This window comes from Grampus griseus (genome assembly GCF_964374135.1).
Source record: "Grampus griseus genome assembly, chromosome: 13".
NCBI classification, from domain to species: Eukaryota; Metazoa; Chordata; class Mammalia; order Artiodactyla; family Delphinidae; genus Grampus; species Grampus griseus.
The window spans coordinates 57610697-57632447 of NC_139007.1; the positions used below are offsets into that span (position 1 = coordinate 57610697).

The 21751-nt window shown below is 39.4% G+C and overlaps 1 protein-coding gene across 1 annotated transcript; it reads right to left on the bottom strand.

Annotated features, from left to right (window-relative positions):
• Window positions 1-1370: 1370 nt before the first annotated feature.
• On the bottom strand, window positions 1371-21695 carry LOC309831566 (uncharacterized protein). Its single transcript, XM_082668803.1, has 3 exons — window positions 21429-21695; window positions 18879-19028; window positions 1371-1599 (listed from the first exon to the last, which is right to left on the bottom strand). The coding sequence occupies exons 1-3, from the start codon at window positions 21643-21645 to the stop codon at window positions 1526-1528; spliced, it is 441 nt and encodes a 146-aa protein (XP_082524929.1). The 5' UTR covers window positions 21646-21695; the 3' UTR covers window positions 1371-1525.
• Window positions 21696-21751: the final 56 nt, after the last annotated feature.

Consider the following 21751-nt stretch of genomic DNA (forward strand, 5'->3'; position numbering starts at 1 on the left):
GAGGCAGGGAACAAGGGATGTTCAGTGCAGGGAATTTCTGGAGACTCTATTCAGGCCTGTGGATTCCAGTGCCCACTCCAAACTCCAGTCACAGCCTTCACTTGAAGGTCCTCCCTCCATTCCAAAGCTTGGATGACTAGTGTCTGATTTTAGTAAGAGAGCTGATAGATTTTCTCACCATACACCATTTATCTACCTTCTATCATACTATCTACAAGTGTATTTCCATAATTTTGGAAATACAGGTGTAATGGTTAAGTTTGTGTCAACTTGCCTGGGCCATGGGGTGCCAAGATCTATAGTTAAGCATTATTTCTGGGTGTCTCTGTGAGTATGTTCCTGGAGCAGATTCCCCTCCGGAAAGGGTACCAATTCCGACGTGGTAGTGGAATGATAGCTACCTACCTAAGTAGGTAGCTATCATCCAGGAGCTCCTACGCCACCTTGATGTCCTAAATTCAACTCGATTCTGACACTGTCTACTCAGAGAGAGCATCTGATCCCAGTGGTTAAGGGTTCAGTCTTGCAAGCTGCCCCTCCCCCTCTGGATGCCAATCACAAACCCAGATTATCACCTATGCTGCTGACCAATTGACCATAGATTGGAGGTTCCCACAACCTCTTCCTCAGGTTTGATTAATTTGTTAGAGCAGCTCACAGAACTCAGAGAGACATTTTACTTACTAGATTACCAACTTGTTACAAAGGATATTAGAGGATGTGAACCAACAGCCAGATGAAGAGATACAGAAGGCAAGGTAAATGAGGGAAATGGGGCTGAGCTTCTCTGTCCTCTCCAGGCACACCACTCTCCCTGCATCTCCAGCCTGGTGTTCACCAACCAGGAAGCTCTCTGAACCCTCTTCTTTGGGGGTTTTTGTGGAGGCTTCATTACATAGACATGATTAATTAAATCATTGGTCATTGGTGACTAAGGTCAAATCTCCAGCCTCTCTCCTCTCCCAGGAGACCAGGGGGTGGGACTGAAAGTTCCAAACCTCTAATCACATGGTTGACTCCCCTGGCTACCAGCCTTACCTTCCCCACCATCTTTAGTGGATTTCCAAAAGTCACATCATCAACATAAATTCAGTTGTGGTTATGAATAACAGGACACCCATTTCACCTTCATGGCTCTGAAGCAACTTCAGGAACTGAGGACAACAGATCAAATATTAAACAAAAGATCCTTCCTTTTCTCTTATCACTCAGGAAATTCCAAGGGTTTTGGGAGCTCTGCGCCAGAAATGGGGACAAAGCTGCCCCCCTCTTCCACACACACACACACACACACACACACACACACACACACACACACAATTTTTAAATCCAAAATGTGTTCATTGGAATGGTTTCCCACTCACCTTAGTTCAGGGTGCTTTCAGGGCTGCTTCTGTCTACAGGAGCATTCTTCCGTAGACCTTGCTTTTTTCCCTGTAGGCTGGCAGAGGACAGTGGAACAGGCAACACACAAAACCACCATTTGCGCATGGCTGAAGATGGTGGTGATTTTATAGCGTCCTGGTCATTCCACACCCATGAAGTAGGAACTGGGGCTCTGTACCAGGTGCTGCTTCTTGTGCTTCCTCTTCTCCTCTTCTGGAGAGGAATGAAGGAGGTCGTTTGCAAGAGGCATGTTCTTGTGGGGGAGGTCATCACCACAGGAAACTATATTTCTTATTATAAATCACAATATCACACCTCCCCTAAGTAGGTAGCTAACATTCAGTCCTATTAAGGGCCTGAATAGAATGAAAAGGTGAAGGAAGAAAGAATATGCTTTCCCTGCCTTACTGCTTGAGCTGGAACATTGGTCTTTTTCTGCTCTCGGACTGGGACTTCCACCACTGGCACTTCTGGATCTTAGGTTTTCAGACTCGGACTGGAACTATACCACTGGCTTTCCTGGGTCTCCAGTTTGCTGACTTCAGGGCATGGGACGTCTCAGCCTCCATAATTGCATGTACCAATTTCTTATTAAAAACTCATATATATACACATATTATATACATGTGTGTGTGTATATATATATATATATATATATATATATATATATATATATATATTTCCGTTGGTTCTGTTTCTCCAGAAAGCCCTGATTAATACACAGGTCAGTTATTTAAAAAACAACAACAACCACAACAAAAAACAGAATCCAAGTATAGAGAGTTGTATGGGAAGAAATTCAACTTTCAGACAACATAAGGCTAAGAACTATGATGAATCTGAAGGGATCATGTCTTTATTTTTCATTTTTTTGTATGCAGTCGTTCAGATCCTTCCCCTACGGATTGCTGAAATTACTCATCTAAGGAGAGGTAGGTCTACTCCATCGGGATATGGAACCCACATAATACTGTCTCATCTTTCTAACTCTTGGTATGAAAATATTTTAAATTGAGTTTTATACTTATTTTAATATTATATTACCCGCATCCTTCACGTTCATCTACAACGGTACTTTCTTTCATAGATAGTCATTTCACTGATCAGGGATTGACAATTTATGGTCCATAGCCTGTTTTGCATGGTGTGCAAGCTAAGAAGGGTTTTTACATTTCAAATGGTTTTTAACAAATAAAAAGAATAGTATTTTGTGGCACATGAAAATTATCTGAAATTCAAGTTTCAACGTCCATAAATAAAAGTTTATTGGAACACAGCCACATTCATTCATTTATGTACTACCCATGGCCGCTTTGGCACTGTCATGGAGAGTTAAGTAGTTGCAACAAAAACCATAAAGGCCCTGCAGAGCCTAAAATATTTAGTCCAGCGGTTTCCAGAAGTCTGCTGACCCCTGTCCTAGATGGCAAAAGGATGCCTGTTTAGTTTCTTTTGTATATTATCTAACCTTTCTAATGAAGGTTATGTGCCACTAGCATTGGTTTTGACCAGGCCACTCAAAATCTATTATGTAGGAAAGGATTTAATAAGTTGTTTAATAGTCTTCACAAATCTAGCACATAGGGTGTGTATAATAAAGGTTTATCAGACAAATTAGTAAATTAGTAACTCCGATGAATTTGGAAGCTTGCAGCCTCAGCAAGAAGCTAAAGAAAGGCATACTTATTCCTGCTGCATATTTGCACACAGCCTGATGATGGATAATTCAAGAAGCACATCCATAGCCAAGATTACAACTCTTTCCCAACAGATTTGTAGGATGTTAAAGTCGGGGAAACAAACACCCTGTTACTAGAGACAGTATCATAGAATAATAGAACTGGTACCCGAAAACAGTCTCTTTGTTGGTGTCGAGCCAGAAGATACAACCAAGCCAAAGAGTGGGAGAAGGAAGGATTTATTACTTGCAGCAATCAAGGAAAACACCTGGGATCTTTCTTAGAGCAGCCTCTCCCCAAACAGGAAAACTGAGGAAGCCTTAAGCTAAGGGTGTATGCATATTCATGAAGGGGCCTGAGCAGAGCAGAAGGCAGCATAGAATTGGGGCAAAGGTCAACAGAGTCCAAGCCTTAGCAGACTGAAGTCTGGAAGGTCAACATCTTCATTCCATCCCCCACCTGGGTGGGGACTTTAGTTCCTGCAGAAGTCTAAGACTGTATCAAATTGTTATGCATATGCCTTGAGGAGGAACTAGGACTCTTTTTTTGCTGAACTGTTTCTTAACTGCTTTTCTTTTGCGTTTGAATGCCCTTACTTCCCTTAAGATCACTGATTACTGAGACCTATTCAAGGGAAAGCACTGTAGCCAGGCTAAGATCACAAAATGACTTAGGGCAAAGATGGCTTCTCTTATGTCAAGAAAGCCATTCCTGGTTTTCTTTCTCTGGGGACCTCCTAAGCTATTTGCTTACAGAATGGAGGAGGGAAGCATTTCATACAGCTTCTGAATTTAAGCAGGACTGTATTTGAATCATTTCCAAAAGATGTTTGATCTGTAATAATCATAATAACAATCCATAGACACTTTACAACTTCCTGTGGTTATTTCAGAACGTCACAAATAAACTGTTATAAAGTACTTCCTTTTCTTCAGTTTTATTCTTCATGTAGCAATATAAACATATTATTTTGCCATAAAGTTTTATAGTTGTGTCTCCCATCTTCCTAGTCATCTTATTCTCAGTTTGGGTGCAGTGCTTGGTATATTTTTTTGTGTTTAAAAGTTATCACCGGGCTTCCCTGGTGGCGCAGTGGTTGAGAATCCGCCTGCCGATGTAGGGGATACAGGTTCGTGCCCCGATCTGGGAAGATCCCACATGCCGCGGAGCAGCTGGGCCTGTGAGCCATGGCTGCTGAGCCTGCACGTCCAGAGCGTGTGCTCCGCAACGGGAGAGGCCACAACAGTGAGAAGCCCGCATACCACAAAAAAAAAAAAAAAAAAAAAAAAAGTTATCACCACCGCTATGTAACCATCCCCAATGCTCATAATGATTGGAATTAATAAATTGTCTGGTAAGAATAATGGGCTTGGAGTCTAAAAATCAAGATGTGTTCCGGCTTAAGATGGTTCCTATTATATAGTGGGTGTTTGGTGAATATTTGTTCTCTTCGGTCTTTTTCTCTGTGAAGCTGGGTGATTTACTGACTCTGAGCCTCAGTTTCCTTAACTATGAAATGTGAGAAGAAAACACTTTCTGGGATGATACGGATATTGAAGACTCTAACCCTATGAAACATTATATAATTATAAATTATTATAGGGAAATGAGAATTCAAAAATATAAGAAAAACGTCTACAAATGGCACTACTAATTAAAAGATCAGAGAGTCAACATTTGCCATTGTCTTTTCTCCACCCACATCTAGATTTTGAAGTGAGTGTGTTTACTCGACAAACAGAGAACTCTGGGTCTATACTGTAGACCAGCCTCTCTTCATTCAGGTCAATATGGCATTTCAGCAGTGACGCCCAGCGAATTGCAAATGAGGGTCCTGACTTGTGCTGAAATTTGCATTGGAGTTGTTTCAGAACAGGCAAACAAACAAACAAACAAAATTTTTAAATGTGCATCATTAGAAGTAATAACAAATTGTCAATCAAATATGGGAAATAACTTTGTCCAATCATGTAAAGAATACACAGATTTTTGTAAACAGTTTTTAAATTTAATTTTATTATTATTTTTTTATCAGAGATTGAAAGCAGCACAGCTCTGGCTATTTTATACTATAATGTGAAGACTGAGGGGGAAAAGTCCACTTAAATAGTTATTATTTCAAGTCTCAGGAAAAAGTATTTGGCTTTAACGCTTATAAATACGTTTTAGTATTTACTTTTAGAAGTAAACTTAAAACTTTGTTTTATTGCTATTTATCTTTATTTGAGGGTGATATTTTGGCTGATCAGTAAGGTCTCTGTCCCAATTTTTCAGTTTGGTGTCGTAAGGTGAAAGCAGTCATAGATGATGCATAAATGAATGGGAACCGGCTAGGATCCCATTCAACTTTGTTTACAAAACAAAAAATGACTCTTATTCTTTGCTAATAAGTAAAGACCGAAAACAGCTTACTTTTACCCAGCAGTACACAAGAGTCCTGTCCCAAGGCTATATCAGATCTCCAGCTCTCTGTCATAATCTAGTCCACAGGGAATTTGATAGTCTTGTCACACCACAGGACTTCACACTGGTCCACTGTATATTAGTGATGTAATGATGATTGGAACAAGTGAGAAGAATTCACAGGTACCTTTACGTTTCTTAAGACCTCTGCCAGAGGGTGGGAGATAAACTCCTAAGAAATCAGGGCGTGCTAACTTGGTAAAGTGCCTAGGAGTCCAGTGGTTCCAGGCGTGTCCAGTTACCCAAGGGAAAGATTAGATTTCTGCAACTTGCATCTGCAGCCACAAAGAAACAATCTCTAATGCATACTTCATTTAGTCTCAGAACATTATCTGACTACCCTTAGGGTAATGAGTCATATCTTATTTGTTGGTACTTAGCACCATTTCCAATCCCTTTGATTCTCTCCCTTTCATTCATTGCAGGGACTGGATGAATGAGAACTACATTTTCCAAGTAGTTCCTTGCCAGATGGCTTACAAATACAGTTTAGATTCAAGAGAGATAGAAGCCATTCTCTTTCGTGGCAGTGGCCGTGGACGTGTGAATTTAAGATGGGACTTTTTGCAGCAACTTCCATATTTCCTGTCCAGCCTGTCACCCCAGGGCGGCAGGGCAACGAGGATTATTGATTTCGGTCCCTTTCATCTTCCTGACTTCCGTATGAAAGCAAGAAGTTTCAGATTCAGTTTTAGTGAATCTGAAAGCTGGTGGTATCTCCTCTGACTTTCACCCCTTAAATCCTTTCAAAAGTTTATAAGTACCTATTTCTTGGTATTAAATGCCTTTAGCTTTAAATATTTAAATTGCTTTCTATTTTCTTGACTGAGCCTTGACTGTGTACAGAAACAGGATCTAATTCATTTTTGCATTTTCTATAATTCTCAACAAATATTTGTTGATGGAGTGCAGCAGGATGACTGACGAGATCTTTTGTATATATAACCACATTCCAATCATTTTATTTGTCATGAAGCCCTTTCTGGCATTGTTATATTTCTCATAATGGTACAGATCATTATTGTTTGCGTCGAAAGCTCAAGCTAACAGTCTTCCCAAGGGATTAGTACAGAGTATTATCACTCACTGCCATCTGGCTGTCTGATATAAAGAAATAAACAAGATCTTAGTTGAGATAAACAGTCCTTGCTGGTTTAACATCATGTACAATTTGATCCTATGTTCTAGGGGCACTTGGGTACCATCGCTTAGTAAACAACCTCAAGAGCATAGGTAATGTAAAATAATTAGAAAATGGTGTGTTTTAAATATTTATTATCTTTTTTTCAAATAAAATCTTATTGAGATATAACTCATATACCATACAATTCATCCATTTAAAGGATAAAATTCAATGATTTTTAATATATTTATAGAGTTGTGCAGCCATCACCACAATCTAATTTTAGAATATTTTCAACATTCCAAAAAGAAACCCTATTACCATTAGCAGTCATCAACCCTTCCCCTGCCTCCCAGCTATAGGCAGCCACAAATCTACTTTCTGTTTCTATGGATATGCCTGTTCTGAACATTCCTAATTTCTCCACATGCGCACCAGTATCTGTTGTTGTTTGTATTTTGATTATAGACACCCTAGTGGGTAAGTACCTCATTGGGGTTTTGATTTGCATTTCCTCAATGGTTAATGATGTTGAAGATCTTTTCATGTGCTTATTGGCCATTTGTATATCTACTTTGGTGAAATGTCTATTCAAATCATTTATCTTTTAATTGGTTTTTTGTTTTTATTATTATCGAGTTACAAGAGTTTTAAAAAACATATTCTGGATACAAGTCCCTAACCAGATTTATGATTTGCAAATATTTTGTCCCATTGTATGGGTTGCATTTTCACTTTCTTAGAAGTGTCCTTTGAAGCATTAAACTTTTAAATTTTGATGCAGTCTGATTTATCTACTTTCTTTCTTTTGTCATTTTTACTTTTCGTGTCATATTTAAGAAATCATTGCCTAAGGCACAAAGATTGATCCTTATATTTTTTTTCTAAGAGTTTTATACTTACCATCTTTTAAAATTTATCTAACTATAATTTTTATAATTTAATTTTTTTCTTTTACTTATTTATTTTAACATCTTTATTGGAGTATAATTGCTTTACAATGGTGTGTTAGTTTCTGCTTTATAACAAAGTGAATCAGTTATACATACACATATGTCCCCATATGTCTTCCGTCTTGCACCTCCCTCCCTCCCACCCTCCCTATCCCACCCCTCTATGTGGTCACAAAGCACCGAACTGATCTCCCTGTGCTATGCGGCTGCTTCCCACTAGCTATCTATTTTACGTTTGGTAGTGTATATATGTCCATGCCACTCTCTCACTTTGTCCCAGCTTACCCTTCCCCCTCCCCATATCCTCAAGTCCATTCTCTAGTAGGTCTGCATCTTTATTCCAGTCTTGCCCCTAGGTTCTTCATGACCACTTTCTTTTTTTTTTTTTTCTTTAGATTCCATATATATGTGTTAGCATTTGGTATTTGTTCTTCTCTTTCTGACTTCACTCTGAATGACAGTCTCTAGGTCCATCCACCTCACTACAAATAACTCAGTTTTGTTCCTTTTCATGGCTGAGTAATATTCCATTGCATATATGTGCCACATCTTCTTTATCCATTCATCTGTTGATGGACACTTAGGTTGCTTCCATGTCCTGGCTATTGTAAATAGAGCTGCAATTAACATTTTTTTTTTTTTTTTTTTTGTGGTACGCGGGCCTCTCACTGTTGTGGCCTCTCCCGTTGTGGAGCACAGGCTCCGGACGCGCAGGCTCAGTGGCCATGGTTCACGGGCCCAGCCACTCCGCGGCATGTGGGATCCTCCTGGACCGGGGCACGAACCTGTGTCCCCTGCGTCAGCAGGTGGACTCTCAACCACTGCGCCACCAGGGAAGCCCTGCAATGAACATTTTGGTACATGACTCTTTTTGAATTATGGTTTTCTCAGGGTATATGCCCAGTAGTGGGATTGCTGGGTCATATGGTAGTTCTACTTTTAGTTTTTTAAGGAACATCCATACTGTTCTCCATAGTGGCTGTATCAATTTACATTCCCACCAACAGTGCAAGAGGGTTCCCTTTTCTCCACACCCTCTCCAGAATTTATTGTTTGTAGATTTTTTGATGATGGCCATTCTGACCGGTGTGAGGTGATACCTCATTGTAGTTTTGATTTGCTTTTCTCTAATGATTAATGATGTTGAGCATCCTTTCATGTGTTTGTTGGCAATCTGTATATCCTCTTTGGAGAAATGTCTATTTAGGTCTTCTGCCCATTTTTGGACTGGGTTGTTTGTTTTTTTGATATTGAGCTGCATGAGCTGCTTGTAAATTTTGGAGATTAATCCTTTGTCAGTTGCTTCATTTGCAAATATTTTCTCCCATTCTGAGAGTTGTCTTTTCATCTTGTTTATGGTTTCCTTTGCTGTGCAAAAGCTTTTAAGTTTCATTAGGTCCCATTTGTTTATTTTTGTTTTTATTTCCATTTCTCTAGGAGGTGGGTCAAAAAGGATCTTGCTGTGATTTATGTCAAAGATATAATTTAATTTTTAATAGTAGCTGGGCTTAATCACCAGCTTTCAAAATTCCTGAAGTTCAACAATTGGCTATTGCAATTGTAATTTGGTATGAGTCAGCTCCAGCACACCATTGGTACTAGGAATATACCTTGCTGAGTGGTCCTAGAAAAAAGACAAATTAAAACTCTGATGTCGAGACTAATAGGAGAAAGATGCTGCTGGTCATTCACCCATGAAGGCAGGAGTGCCCAGGGGAATCTAACCCTGCTCTGAAAACAGATCTTCCTAACGGCAACTAGAAAAATAATCTAAGGCTAATCCCATGAGAAGTCTTAGGTGTGGTTCCAGAAACACCAAAAAGAATAGGATTCCTTTGGACTAACTGGGAAAACAAGTTGGGGTGGTGGTGGTGGCAGCATTAGATCGACCTATATTTTATAAAATTCCTCAAGAGATTAGGGCACAGGGAAGTAGGTTCTAACCTCAGTGAAAAAGCACTGACTGGTAGCAAATAGATGTGGCAGTGAGCCCAAGTCATTACATGGAGCTCAGAGCCAGTTTGTCACTGGACAGATCACCAGCCTTTGCAGACTATGAAAGCAAAGTCAAATGATACTAACTATTCTGGATTACACCTACTGACTGGCAAGGAATATGAAAAATTGGAGGAGATACCAAGGATACCAGATATCAGAGCCAGCAAGTAAAAAGGACTGAAGGACATATGGTTCTGATAGAATATCATTTGAGATACTCTGGATGACTCCCCCTCACAACATCATCTCCTTAATCCCTTGCTGCCAAAAACAACTAGAAATACTGGATAAACTACCTAGAAATATTTTTTAATGTTTCATGGAGCTGGCAAGACAGTAATGAATCTACAGAAACAAAAAAAAAAAAAAAAAAAAGAAGAAAAAGGAAAAGAAAATACTCCTAAAAGGTAAGTGATCTGTAAAGCTGATTTTCACACTAAGGGTCAACCTAAGGGACCCTGTATTTACATTTTGATAATTACATGGAGTGCAGAGGATAGCAGATAAAGCCAAGGATCTGTGGGAGATCACTGCATAGATCTGAGATTCTAATGAACAATGCTATCATTATAAGAATGAGCAAGAAATAAATCCACCTTAAAGAAGAAGACACTGAAAATTAACCTGTCTCAACCTTTGCCCTGGGAGAATGGAAAAAAAAAATTCCCTGAGAATTCATAAACTTAAGCAAGCCCTTACATGAGTTTGAAGCCAATTTCAAGCTACTTATGTGTATGGTTGCCAGATTTAGCAAATAAAAATAGAGGATGCCCAGTAAATTTCAGATAAAGAACAATTCTTTAGTATATGTTCCAAATATTGCACTAAAAAGTGTTTGTTGTTTATCTGAAATCTAAATTTAACTAGGTGTCCTGTATTTTATTTGGCAACCCTACCTATGTGGTATGAAACATCAAAGAGCAAATTTAAACTGTTCCTGGTTAATAGTGCCCCCTGGTGACATAGAAACAAACCTGTATCTTTGTGGAGGAATGTAACTTCAAACCAGGTTTCTAAGAATTTCCTCAGATTAAAATCCAACATAAACTCACAATAAAAACTCACAAAATATATAAGAAGAAAAAGGAAGTATAAGTATGAATCAGGAAGAAAATCCAGGAAGTATAGTCAAATCCACAAAGACTTCAGAAATTCGAATGATCACATTTAGAATACAAAATAATGTGATTAACATGTTTAAAAACTTAAAAGGAGAGACCTGGAAACATGAGCAACAGACTTAAAAAAAATACAAGGAGACCTGAAAAAGAAACAAGTAGAGGCCTATGAATGAATGAAAAATATAATGCCTGAAATTCAAAACTCAGTGGTTGGGTAAATAACCTATTAGACAAAGTTGTAGGAAGGATTAGTGAACTGGAGAAAACATTTGAAGAACTTATCCAAAATGAAGCTCAGAAAGACTAAGAGATGGAGAATAATATAGAGAGGTTAAAACGAATTGAAGACAAAGAGGATTTCTAACACAATTTAATTAGAATTCTAGAAGAAGGAAAGAGATTATGAGGATGAGGCAATGATACAAGAAACAATGGTTGTATATTTTCCTGAATTGTTGAGAGATACCAATTCTCAGATTCAGGAAGCCCCATCTTTCCCAGCAGGTAAGGAAAATAAATTCATGTCTAGATCCAGAAAAGTAAAACTACAGTGCTCCAAAGACAAAGAGATGGTTTTTAAAAATTGTTGGAGAGAAGAGAGATTATTAGGCAATAATAATAGCACATAATTGAGGAGTCTGAAGCTCTAAGTCCTTCCATATTGGTAAACAAAACTGCTGGTAAATTTCTTGCTTCTGTCAAGATTAGCTCAAGGTCTTGGGGTCAATTACTTTGAGATTCAACCATGGGAATTATGGAAGTCAAATCTCTATAGTGGAAACGAGGCAAAAATTGAAAAAAAGTGTAGCCACTCAAAGGTTTTGGTGAGGAAATTGCTGCATCATCAACTCAAAAATATTGTTTAGGGACTTCCCTGGTGGCCCAGTGGTTGAGAATCCATCTTATAATGTAGGAGACGCCAGTTCCAACCCTGGTCGGGGAACTAAGATCCCACATGCCGTGGGGCAGCTAAGCCTGCACACCGCAACTACTGAGCCCGCACACCATAGCTAGAGAGTCCATGCACCGCAACTAATGAGCCCATGCGCTCTGGAGCCCACATACCATAACTAGAGAGAAGCTGGCATGCCACAAAAAAGGGTGGCCTGCACACTGCAACTAAGACTTGATGCAGCCAATAAATAAAGTAATTAATTAATAAAAACTTAAAAATATATATTGTTTAAAATCACCTGGAAATTGCCTAGATTTCCCACTTCACTTTTCTAGCATGGATGAGATAAGGTTTTGGTGTGTAAGTGTAGATCAATCAATTTTGATTTGTTTCAGAAAAAAAAGAAAATCAAGTCTGTCTTAAGTATTAAGCAAAGTGCTAGGCTCCCTTAAGGTGCTAACTATCCAATAAGAGGATTACCTATCATGGAAGGTAGAATGCAAAAGAAATTTTCTACTGCCAAAGAAAATAAAGCTCAGGGGATTTTTAGAGTAGAGAATATTCCCATTTGGTTGGAAAGATCAGATGAAGGAGACATATGAGATAGAGATTTAAGGAAGAACTGAAATTTTTTCTACAGGTAATGAAGAAGATATTTTAGATGAAGTTTACATCATACACTAGAATATAGTTGTTCAAGGATGCTTAGGAAATAGCTAATTTGTTAGTTTGCTTGATGTATTTGAAAGGTGTTAAACAATAATAACACCCTCCCTCCCCCAATAAAGAAGTGTGTAGAGATGAGCCATGGCAGGCCTTGAATGCAGAGCTGAAGAACTCACACTTTATTGGGTAGGCAATCCTGATTGTATGGGAGGCTTGCTTCCAAAGCTCATCACAGATAGCAATCTGGCTTTCAGAGTCTATGCTCTTAACCACTCCTATGCTGCCTATGGACAATGATGCCTGTTTATAAGATCCAGTGAATTTTTGGCAAATATTAGGTACTTGATAAATATTTGACCTTTGGAAAATTTTAGCATTGCTGATGATTTAAGAAGTGCAACTGTAAAGAATTAGGAAGTACCAAATAAATAATAAGCCCAATGCAGTGAGGGCTTTTGGGGAGCAGATGTCTTTTACACTACCTTTTTGTTTTTTTTAACCTGTAGAGCAATCTGATATACTACTAAACAAAAGTCAAAAAAGCAAATAAGTTTCTCTTAACTTGGTAAATTTACTTTTGATATATGCGTCAAGAAAATAATACAAAAGAAAGGAAAAAAAATCCAAGGATATTTGTAAGTGCCTTCTACTGGAAAGCCAACATTGTCAAAATGACCAAGCTTTAGTGACTGGTTAAACAGATGATGGTGTAATACAGTAAAACATTACGATATAGTGCAAATTATGCTATATATAAAAATATGCATTTGAAATAGCTATTAGAAAAATATTAAATAAAAGTGGTGTAAACTATTATACATTATTTGTCTACATGTACAAATTATGTCTATAAACTGTACTATGTTACTACAAAGTGATAAAGGTTGAAAGAGTCAGATCTTGGGCAGCTGATACATTATAGAGAGCGGATTTTTCCAGTTTTGTTGATTATAATTATTTTGGCTTTCTTTCATTATATAGATATGTGTCAATAGACAATGAAAGATATTCTTTGAATTGAAACCACATACTACCTAGGCAAAAAGCTGTTAGGTAGTGAATGTATTCAAATAGGTGACTATCAGTAAGAAAATCCTTTACTGTACAAGGGAGAATAGACTCAAGTTTCCTCGAACTCTGATTCTATTTCCTTCTGGGACTTTTAAACTCTATTTTTTTTTCTATTTCTTATATCATCTACTTCTTACATTATTCAAAGAAAACCTCATAATATAATTGTCAATTATACTCTGATTGGCATGCAAATAAGATTAGTCTTGCCAGTGAAGTCTTGTGTAATGATCTAAATATCAATTACACAGGTAAAAAACGAGGAACACTCATGCCAAGTAAGCCATGAGATGACTAAATTTAGAAAGATGTGAAATCTACTAAGCCAGATATTAATATCCTATTAATATAATCCATGTTAATATCTCCCTGAAAATAACTGAAGTGAAAAATAACAAATTTAAACATAAACTGCATTAATACTTTCTAGCATGTGAAGAGGAAGATGAAACCAACAAATAATAATATACAGCCTTGATGACCCCAGAAAGTGGAATTTAACATACCTCTTAACACTTTCCTTTTAGTATTCAGGAGATCTGACTAGAGAGTAACAACAGCAAATCATTAATGCAGAATGCTCTACTGCAAAGTATAATGAAGGTTTACATGATGTGTATAATATAAAAAATAGCCAAGAAAACATAGAGTTTCAAGGTAAGAAATCCTATAGACTATCAAATGAGAAACTAATCCCCAGCACTAATCAAATTCAGGAAGCAGAATTAGAGCTGTTACATCTAATCTCCCAATTTGGCACGTGTCCAAAATGTGGTCAGGTGCACTAACTACTTTAGGGCAGAAAAACCGACACGATCTGTTTTTATAAAAACTAAACCAAATGATGATTTAAGAACATCATTATCTCTGAGTAATGATACAAACTAGCATATTCGTTACAATATGTAAATGTTCCCTTTTCACTTGACTGAAGAAGAATCATGTTCTTGGTGAATATGTTCTTACAGCGATTCTGTCTTATTCTTAGCCAGAAAGAAAGACATGTGGTAAGCATGTAATAATCCAGGCAGCTGATGAAATGTTTTTTGTTTTTTTTAATTTCGATTGTTATCACAAAGATGGTGAAAGTGTTCCATCCACAGTCTCTTAACTCCATACACTCTCCCTGGGTGACCTCATCCAAACCCACAGTTTCAAGGACGATTTGTACATCTATAAAACTTCCAAATCGCAAGATTCTCCCTGCAGTACCGCCCTCTCCTTCCAGCAAATGTCTTCACCTATTTTCATTAGGGAAACTGACACCTTTAGAAAGCCGCTCCCTTAACCACAGCCCCATCCGATCGGAATACTTACCAAGATCCATCTAGCCCAGCTTACTTCCCACCCATCTCTCCTATCTAAGATCAATGCTTCATCTGGCTCTGACTTTATACTCCCAATATTCCTCAATCAATTTTCCTACTTTATTGTATCTCTGTCTTTCCGTGGGCATTTAAATGGAACCCAGCTGAATGTCACTCCTGCCCCTCAAGATCCAGTGAAACTGCCTCAAACTCTGATGGCATGTGAAAGTTCAAGTTCAAATTAGGTGCTTACAACCATAGGACCCTTCCAGCCTCCAAGCCCAGGAATTCTTGTGTGCCCTCTGTTCCTCAGCTTTCTCTTTGGTTTCTACAAGAAACTCACTCATACTTAAGATCAGGGGATTGAATTATTGACTTTACTGAAGACCTCTGAGAGATGGAGGACAGGGTCCATCATCCAGCACACATTTTCTGCCATCTTGCTCATGCACCCACCCCTCTCTCCATCCTCTCACTCTTCATCCTTTTCATTCCTGGTTGCTCTGGGAGCACTGGTTTCACCCCACTTCTACCTCTTTGTGCCAGCCAACCAATCTTCTCTTTCTCCACATTGTTGATTGCAAAGTTTCACCAACTATTGTCTTGCAATCTCTTAAATCTATCACTTTTGATTTTATTTCTAGCACACCACCTTAGCTTGGGTTTTTGACGCTCCCATGTCGATTACTGGAGTCCCACAGTGAACTGACTAGATGTGTGGTTTTGACTCAGCCCTCTCCAATAAATCCTGCACAGACCTCAACGATGTGTCTTTCTAGAGCCATCCTTCACCAAGTCAGTCCCAAGGGAAGTTCTTTAACAAATCCTAATTCTTATGTAATAGAGTCCCAATTGCTTAGTCTGGCATTTAAGACCTCCTATAATCTGGTCCTAAACTAACTTTCTGGCCTTATCTCCCAGTCCTCTGCCGCCTGAACCAGTCAAACTGGGAGAACGGCTCTCCTTTGCATCTACTTGTACCGTCTCGCCTCCCAAGTCTTCAGTGTGTGACCCACCCCACCCGTTCTCACTCCAGCTCTCTTAAGCCACTCATTTTCAGAGCTGGTCTCAAATATTACCTCTTCTTTCAAGCCTTTCCTGGTTCTCTAAGCCCAGAGAAATCTTTGGACACATGATCTAATTTCTCTCCATCTGTATGAGGATCAGAATTGTATCTGTTTCACCAGAGACTGAGAGGTTTCCCGGGACATGGGACCTGCAGTGCTAAAAATGAACAGCCCTGGGCAAACTGGGACAATTGGTCACTCTACCTGTAATATGTGTGGCAGCTGTAATATATGTGGCAAGGGTCCTGGGGCAGGAAAGGAAGGCCATGTTTTTTGTGCATGCCTACTGTGGAAATTTAGATGTCAGGGCTGGCCACAGAAAACTCCAGGGAGAGAAAAGGAAGGGGGTGAGGACACTTTTTGGAGCTAAGGATAGGCCAACTGGGGCTGAGACCTTCAGATAAATACATAGCTAAAGGGATCCCACTTTTGCATTTTCCCTCATTTTAGCTCTCTTTTTTTGCTTAAGAAATTAAGAAAAAGAAGGGGGGATAAAAAGATACATTCCAAGTAAAGGAATTTTAATAAGGATGTAGAAGGCTCTATAAATAGTCCTGTGAAAGGAAAATATTTTTAACTGTTACAGCAAAGAAATATAATCATTAAGGAAACTTAATACATAAGACTATATACAAATTTTCAAATTCTGCATGCCAAAAACTACTGCACACAACTTAAAATGCAAATAACAAATTAGGGAAAATGTTTTCAATATATAAGACAAAGGTTTTAAAATCATTAATATTGATAAATAGGGAATTCCCTGGTGGTCCAGTAGTTAGGACTCAGCACTTTCACTGCTAGGGCCTGGGCTCGATCCCTGGTTGGGAAATTAAGATGATGCAAGCCGTGCGGTGCGGCAAAAATAAAAGAATCGTTAATAAATAGACAGATTTTATGAAGCAGTAGAAACAGATAAACAACCTAGAAGAAAAATAAGCAAAAGTTTTTTATAGAGACATGCAAATGGCTCTTAAACACATTCAGCAATATTCAGATTCATTAACAGTTAAAGAAATTCAAGGTAAAATAACAAGCATTTTTATCTTTCAAATGAAAAATGAGGAAAGAACTTAGAATTTCATAAACTGCTTACAAGCATGTAAATTGGTGGATAATTCGGCCATATATTTCAAAAGCCTTACAATGATTCATAATCTTTTACCTATCAAGCTTCTTTCTGGGAATTCGTTTTAAGGAAATGATAAAAAATATATACAAAGATTTATAGAATACAGTTTTATCATAGAGATATTTTTAATAATGAAAAAACTGAGATGTATTTAAATGAGACTGAACAATGATAATCAATAGGCAATTGATCCAATACACTGTGATACATTTATGTAAAGATTTAATATGCAGTCATTGAAAAAATAATTTTTAATGACATGAGAAATTTGTCACAATATGTTGCAAGGAAAAAAGCAGGCTAAAAACCATATGCAAGATGATTCTATTTTTATAAAAATATACTATAATGGTGTGTGTATGCATATGTATATCTAGAGAGATAGACTTCTGGTTGATGTATTATAGATCATTTTAATGTTATTCCATGAGTTTTTCTGAATTTAAAAATTGTATAAAACAGTACAATTTATGTACATAAATTTGAAATTTGAAGTCAGAAATATTTAAAATAATTTAAAATGTTCACCCTGATATTTAATATTATCAGGCTCTTTAACTGTGTCTGGCTACTGAAATAAATCTATTATGAAATAGGTGTAGTGATTTCTTTTTTCTTTAATGTAATAAACATGGCCTCCCTTTGCCCCTTTATTATTATTTTTTAATGTAATAAAAATGATTTCTTAAACAAATACTATACTCAAACATTAATTGAAAAGCATGCACTTTTTTTTTTTTTTTAACATCTTTATTGGGGTATAATTGCTTTACAATGGTGTGTTAGTTTCTGCTTTATAACAAAGTGAATCAGTCATACATAAACATATGTTCCCATATGTCTTCCCTGTTGCGTCTCCCTCCCTCCCACCCTCCCCATCCCACCCCTCCAGGCTGTCACAAAGCACCGAGCCAATATCCCTGTGCCATGCGGCTGCTTCCCACTAGCTATCTACCTTACTGCGTTTGTTAGTGTGTATAAAGCATGCACATTTTATTGTTAAACACATGTCCCTCTTCCAACAAAATGAAATGTCATCCTGAGTCACCTTGGGTCACCAAAGGTCTCAGTTGACTTTCTACTGGTATTTGACCATGTCCTGTAGAACTGCATGACTTCATCCTCCTGTTACTGAATGTAAATTCCTGTGCCTGATGTACAGTGAGGCCAAACAAACCAAAATGTCAGAGTTTGGAGCAGAGAAAGGTTTATTGCAGGGTCAGTGTCAGCGTTCGGAGCAGAGAAAGGTTTATTGCAGGGTCAATGTCAGAGTTTGGAGCAGAGAAAGGTTTATTGCAGGGTCAATGTCAGCGTTCGGAGCAGAGAAAGGTTTATTGCAGGGTCAATGTCAGAGTTTGGAGCAGAGAAAGGTTTATTGCAGGGTCAATGTCAGCGTTCGGAGCAGGGTCAAGCAAGGAGAATGGTGGCTCATGCTCAGAAAACCATGAAGCCCCTGATGGTTTGTTTTACAGAAGTTTTTATAGGCAAAATTTGGGGTGAGGGCTACAGGGTGTGTGACTTTTTTCTGATTGGTCGGTGGTGAGGTTACAGGGCAGTGCTCCAGGAATCTTGCACTCAGTCTGAAGTTACCACCCTCCACCGGGAGAATCTTCTGCAGAAGAACTCAAAGATACTGTTATGTAGATTCCTTGAGAGGAACCAGGACCCTGCCCCAAGGCTGCACGATGGTTTCTTGACTGTTCCTCCCTTTTTTCTGAATTCCCTCTCTTCCCTGATTAGCAACTGTTTGAATCTGCCTTTGGAACTCAGGGAGGGTCAAGGAGGCTGAATGAAGCCTATTTCCTACAAACAGGAAACGGGGGACACGGAAAGGATTTGTACCAGGAGGGCCCCACAGGGTCCTGCTCCATTTCACTACTTGATGAACATTTACAGCTGTAGTTGATGGGGAGGACCGAAGAAACTCCTAGGACCAGAATGAAAACAACAACTATTTTGGTTATGGGGACAGGACCACACCACAAAAGAGAATTAGGGAACTAAAGAGAGATCTTACCACACAGAAGGAGCCTGGCAGAACAAATATGCCAACTCAGCAGCAGGCCCTGGAGGTCGGAGGTCAGAGGTGGGTGGAGGAATAGGAAAAGTGTGCTCGCTTGAACTGGAACCCTTCCAATCCAGTTATCTTGGCAGTGTACACTGTCATCTGGGGAGAAAAAGGGCTGTATGTGTGAATTGTTTAAAGATAAACAGAGGCATATTACAAATTTTAAGAATTTTTTGAGCAAAAACTCAATTCAAAACTGGCAACATCCAATCTAGCAGATAGAAAGGAGTTCCAAGGAGAGGTACCAAATGAAAGATTTTTATAGGCAGAAGGGAGTGGGAACAAGGAAATTATACTAGGCAAAAGATTGGGTCCGTTATTGCAAGGTTACTTCCCTTTGGGGGATGGCAGGCGTCTATCAGGCAGATTACCTAACTAGTGCTGATCAGACGATTCCTAATTGACTGGTTTTAGATTCCATTTCTGGGAGAATAGAAACTGTAAGTCTCTGGTGACGTGGGGCTTAGCATAAGCGACTCCATTTTGGGCCTGTTGTTTCATTTTTAACAAAAGGAACATGCTATCTCCATGAATTCTATATCTCTCAGAGGTCCAAATAATTTTCCTGGCATCAGTCACTGTGCCCTGTCCACTAAGCAGTGTAACATGTGGTGGAGGAATTGGTCTATTCATTTGCAAGAGATTGTCACCCTGAGGACTGAGAAGATCCATCATGACCAAGCGAACCACCAATCAGCTGATGTCTGGTGTGGACAGAGGACTTTCTGGAAAGGAAACTGGACCAGTGAGACAAGGACTGGGCATGGTGGCAGCCTGGAAGATTCATTAGTGATGTCAAGCACAGTATAGAACCCTAGATGTATTTTGGAGGGATTACACTAGAGGCTGGAGTTCTGGCTGGAGCAAATAGGTCAATTTAGCTATCCAGATTTAGGTATTAGTGTTAATATCAACCGATTTTTAGCCTCAAGCTGGTGAAGCTTTAGGACATTAAGATTACCCATGACATTGTTTCTTTTTTTGAAATTTATTTGGGTGTGTTGCTTTCTTTTTTTAACAAATACCAGTACAGGTCTGATGGTTATAAAACTTTTATTCATTCATTCAACAACTGTTCATTGAACAAGCTCTATGCACTTGGGAAAACAAACACTTTTAAAAGAGTCTGTGCCTTCACGGGAATTCCCTAGCGGTCCAGTGGTTAGGAACCTGTACCTACACTGCCTTTACAAGTGGAAATTTACGTCACCTTCACAAAGTAAAACTGATGCCCCGCTATTAGGCAGAAAGGGGAGGGCAGAGAGTTCTTCAGTATCTGCCGTTTCTCAGTTGCCTCCAAAAATTATCTTAATGCTAAAGTGGCATATTTTGATCCCCTTCAATGTTGACTGTGGATTCCTTTTTTTTCTTTTAGTGTATTACTTATTGCAATTTACTCATGTTTCTTTCTCTGCTATTAGGTGACCGGCTCCTTAAGGAAAAGACTTGTCTGATTCACCTGCACACCCTCAGGACAGAGTAGATTTTAGAGGAATCTGTTGTCCCTCTCCAATCAGCCCATAATTGCTATGGGTATGCAAACCAGATACCCAACGTGCTAGAATTATTTTAGGGTAACAAGCTTTATGACTTCTTGTGTATGGTTTTGATGTCAACTATTGTGGCTGAGTGAGTTCCTTGCTTCCATTTCCATTCTAGGATGTATTCAAGATAAGTGTTATCTGGGACTTCCTGGTGGCGCAGTGGTTAAGAATCCGCCTGCCAACGCAGGGGACACGAGTTCAATCCCTGCACCGGGAAGATCCCACATGCCGCGGAGCAACTAAGCCTGTGGTTGCCGCGCCACAACTACTGAGCCTGTGCTCTAGAGCCCGCAAGCCACAACTACTGAAGCCCACGTGCCACAACTACTGAAGCCCGCGCGCCTAGAGCCCGTGCTCCACAAGAGAAGCCACCGCAGTGAGAAGCCCGCGCACTGCAATGAAGTGTAGCCCCCGCTCACCGCAACTAGAGAAAGCCCGCGCAGCAACGAAGACCCAACACAGCCAAAAATAAAAAAATAAATAAAAAAAGATAAGTGTTATCATTTGCAAAATAGGGTACATTGATTTGTTGAGCGATGTACCTCATTTTCTTACTGCATGGTTTCTTTGCACTTAAAAGAAAACTACAGTACAATTCTGACCCAAACTCAAAAGTTTATTTTTATTAATTAATTTTATTAGTTAACTAAATTGTTTTTACTCATATTAGTGCTTTACCCTACAAACACCAGTAGCTGCTTTCCATTTAATTTCTAGGCGTGAAACCATTGTTAAAACTTTGAGATATCGCCACAATTTGGGGTTCTTTTTCCTTTAAAGCAAAGTAAATTATCTAATTATACAGATGGACAAGGTCTCGTTCCTATACATCTCGCTCTTCCCAAATATTTTTTAATCACAACTCTGTGTTTTGAAAGCCCTTTTTAAAACTAAACACATGGATCCTCAAGAGACCCAGGATCGGGGAACGCTTTCAGCCCAGGCCCAATCTCACCCCTCCAAACTTGGATGGTAAAGCCGCGCCACTGGAGCTTGCTGAGCGCCGCCAAAGGCTGCACGGGGCCCCGGCCGGGAGCGGGGGCGGAGCGTCGCAGCGCAGAGAAGAGCCCCCGGCCCTCCCCGCGCCGGGCCCGCGTCGCTCGCCGGAATCCGGTACCGCAGCCGCTGCGGGTCGGCCCCTTCCGCTCGTTCCGGGCTCCCGGCATGGGCATGCAGCTTCTGCGGGGACTGCGGCTCTGGGGGCTCGGCGCCTCCGCAGGCCTGGTCGCCGCGGCCCGAGCCCCCACCGCCCCCCTCTCCCCGCCCCGCCTCCGCGCC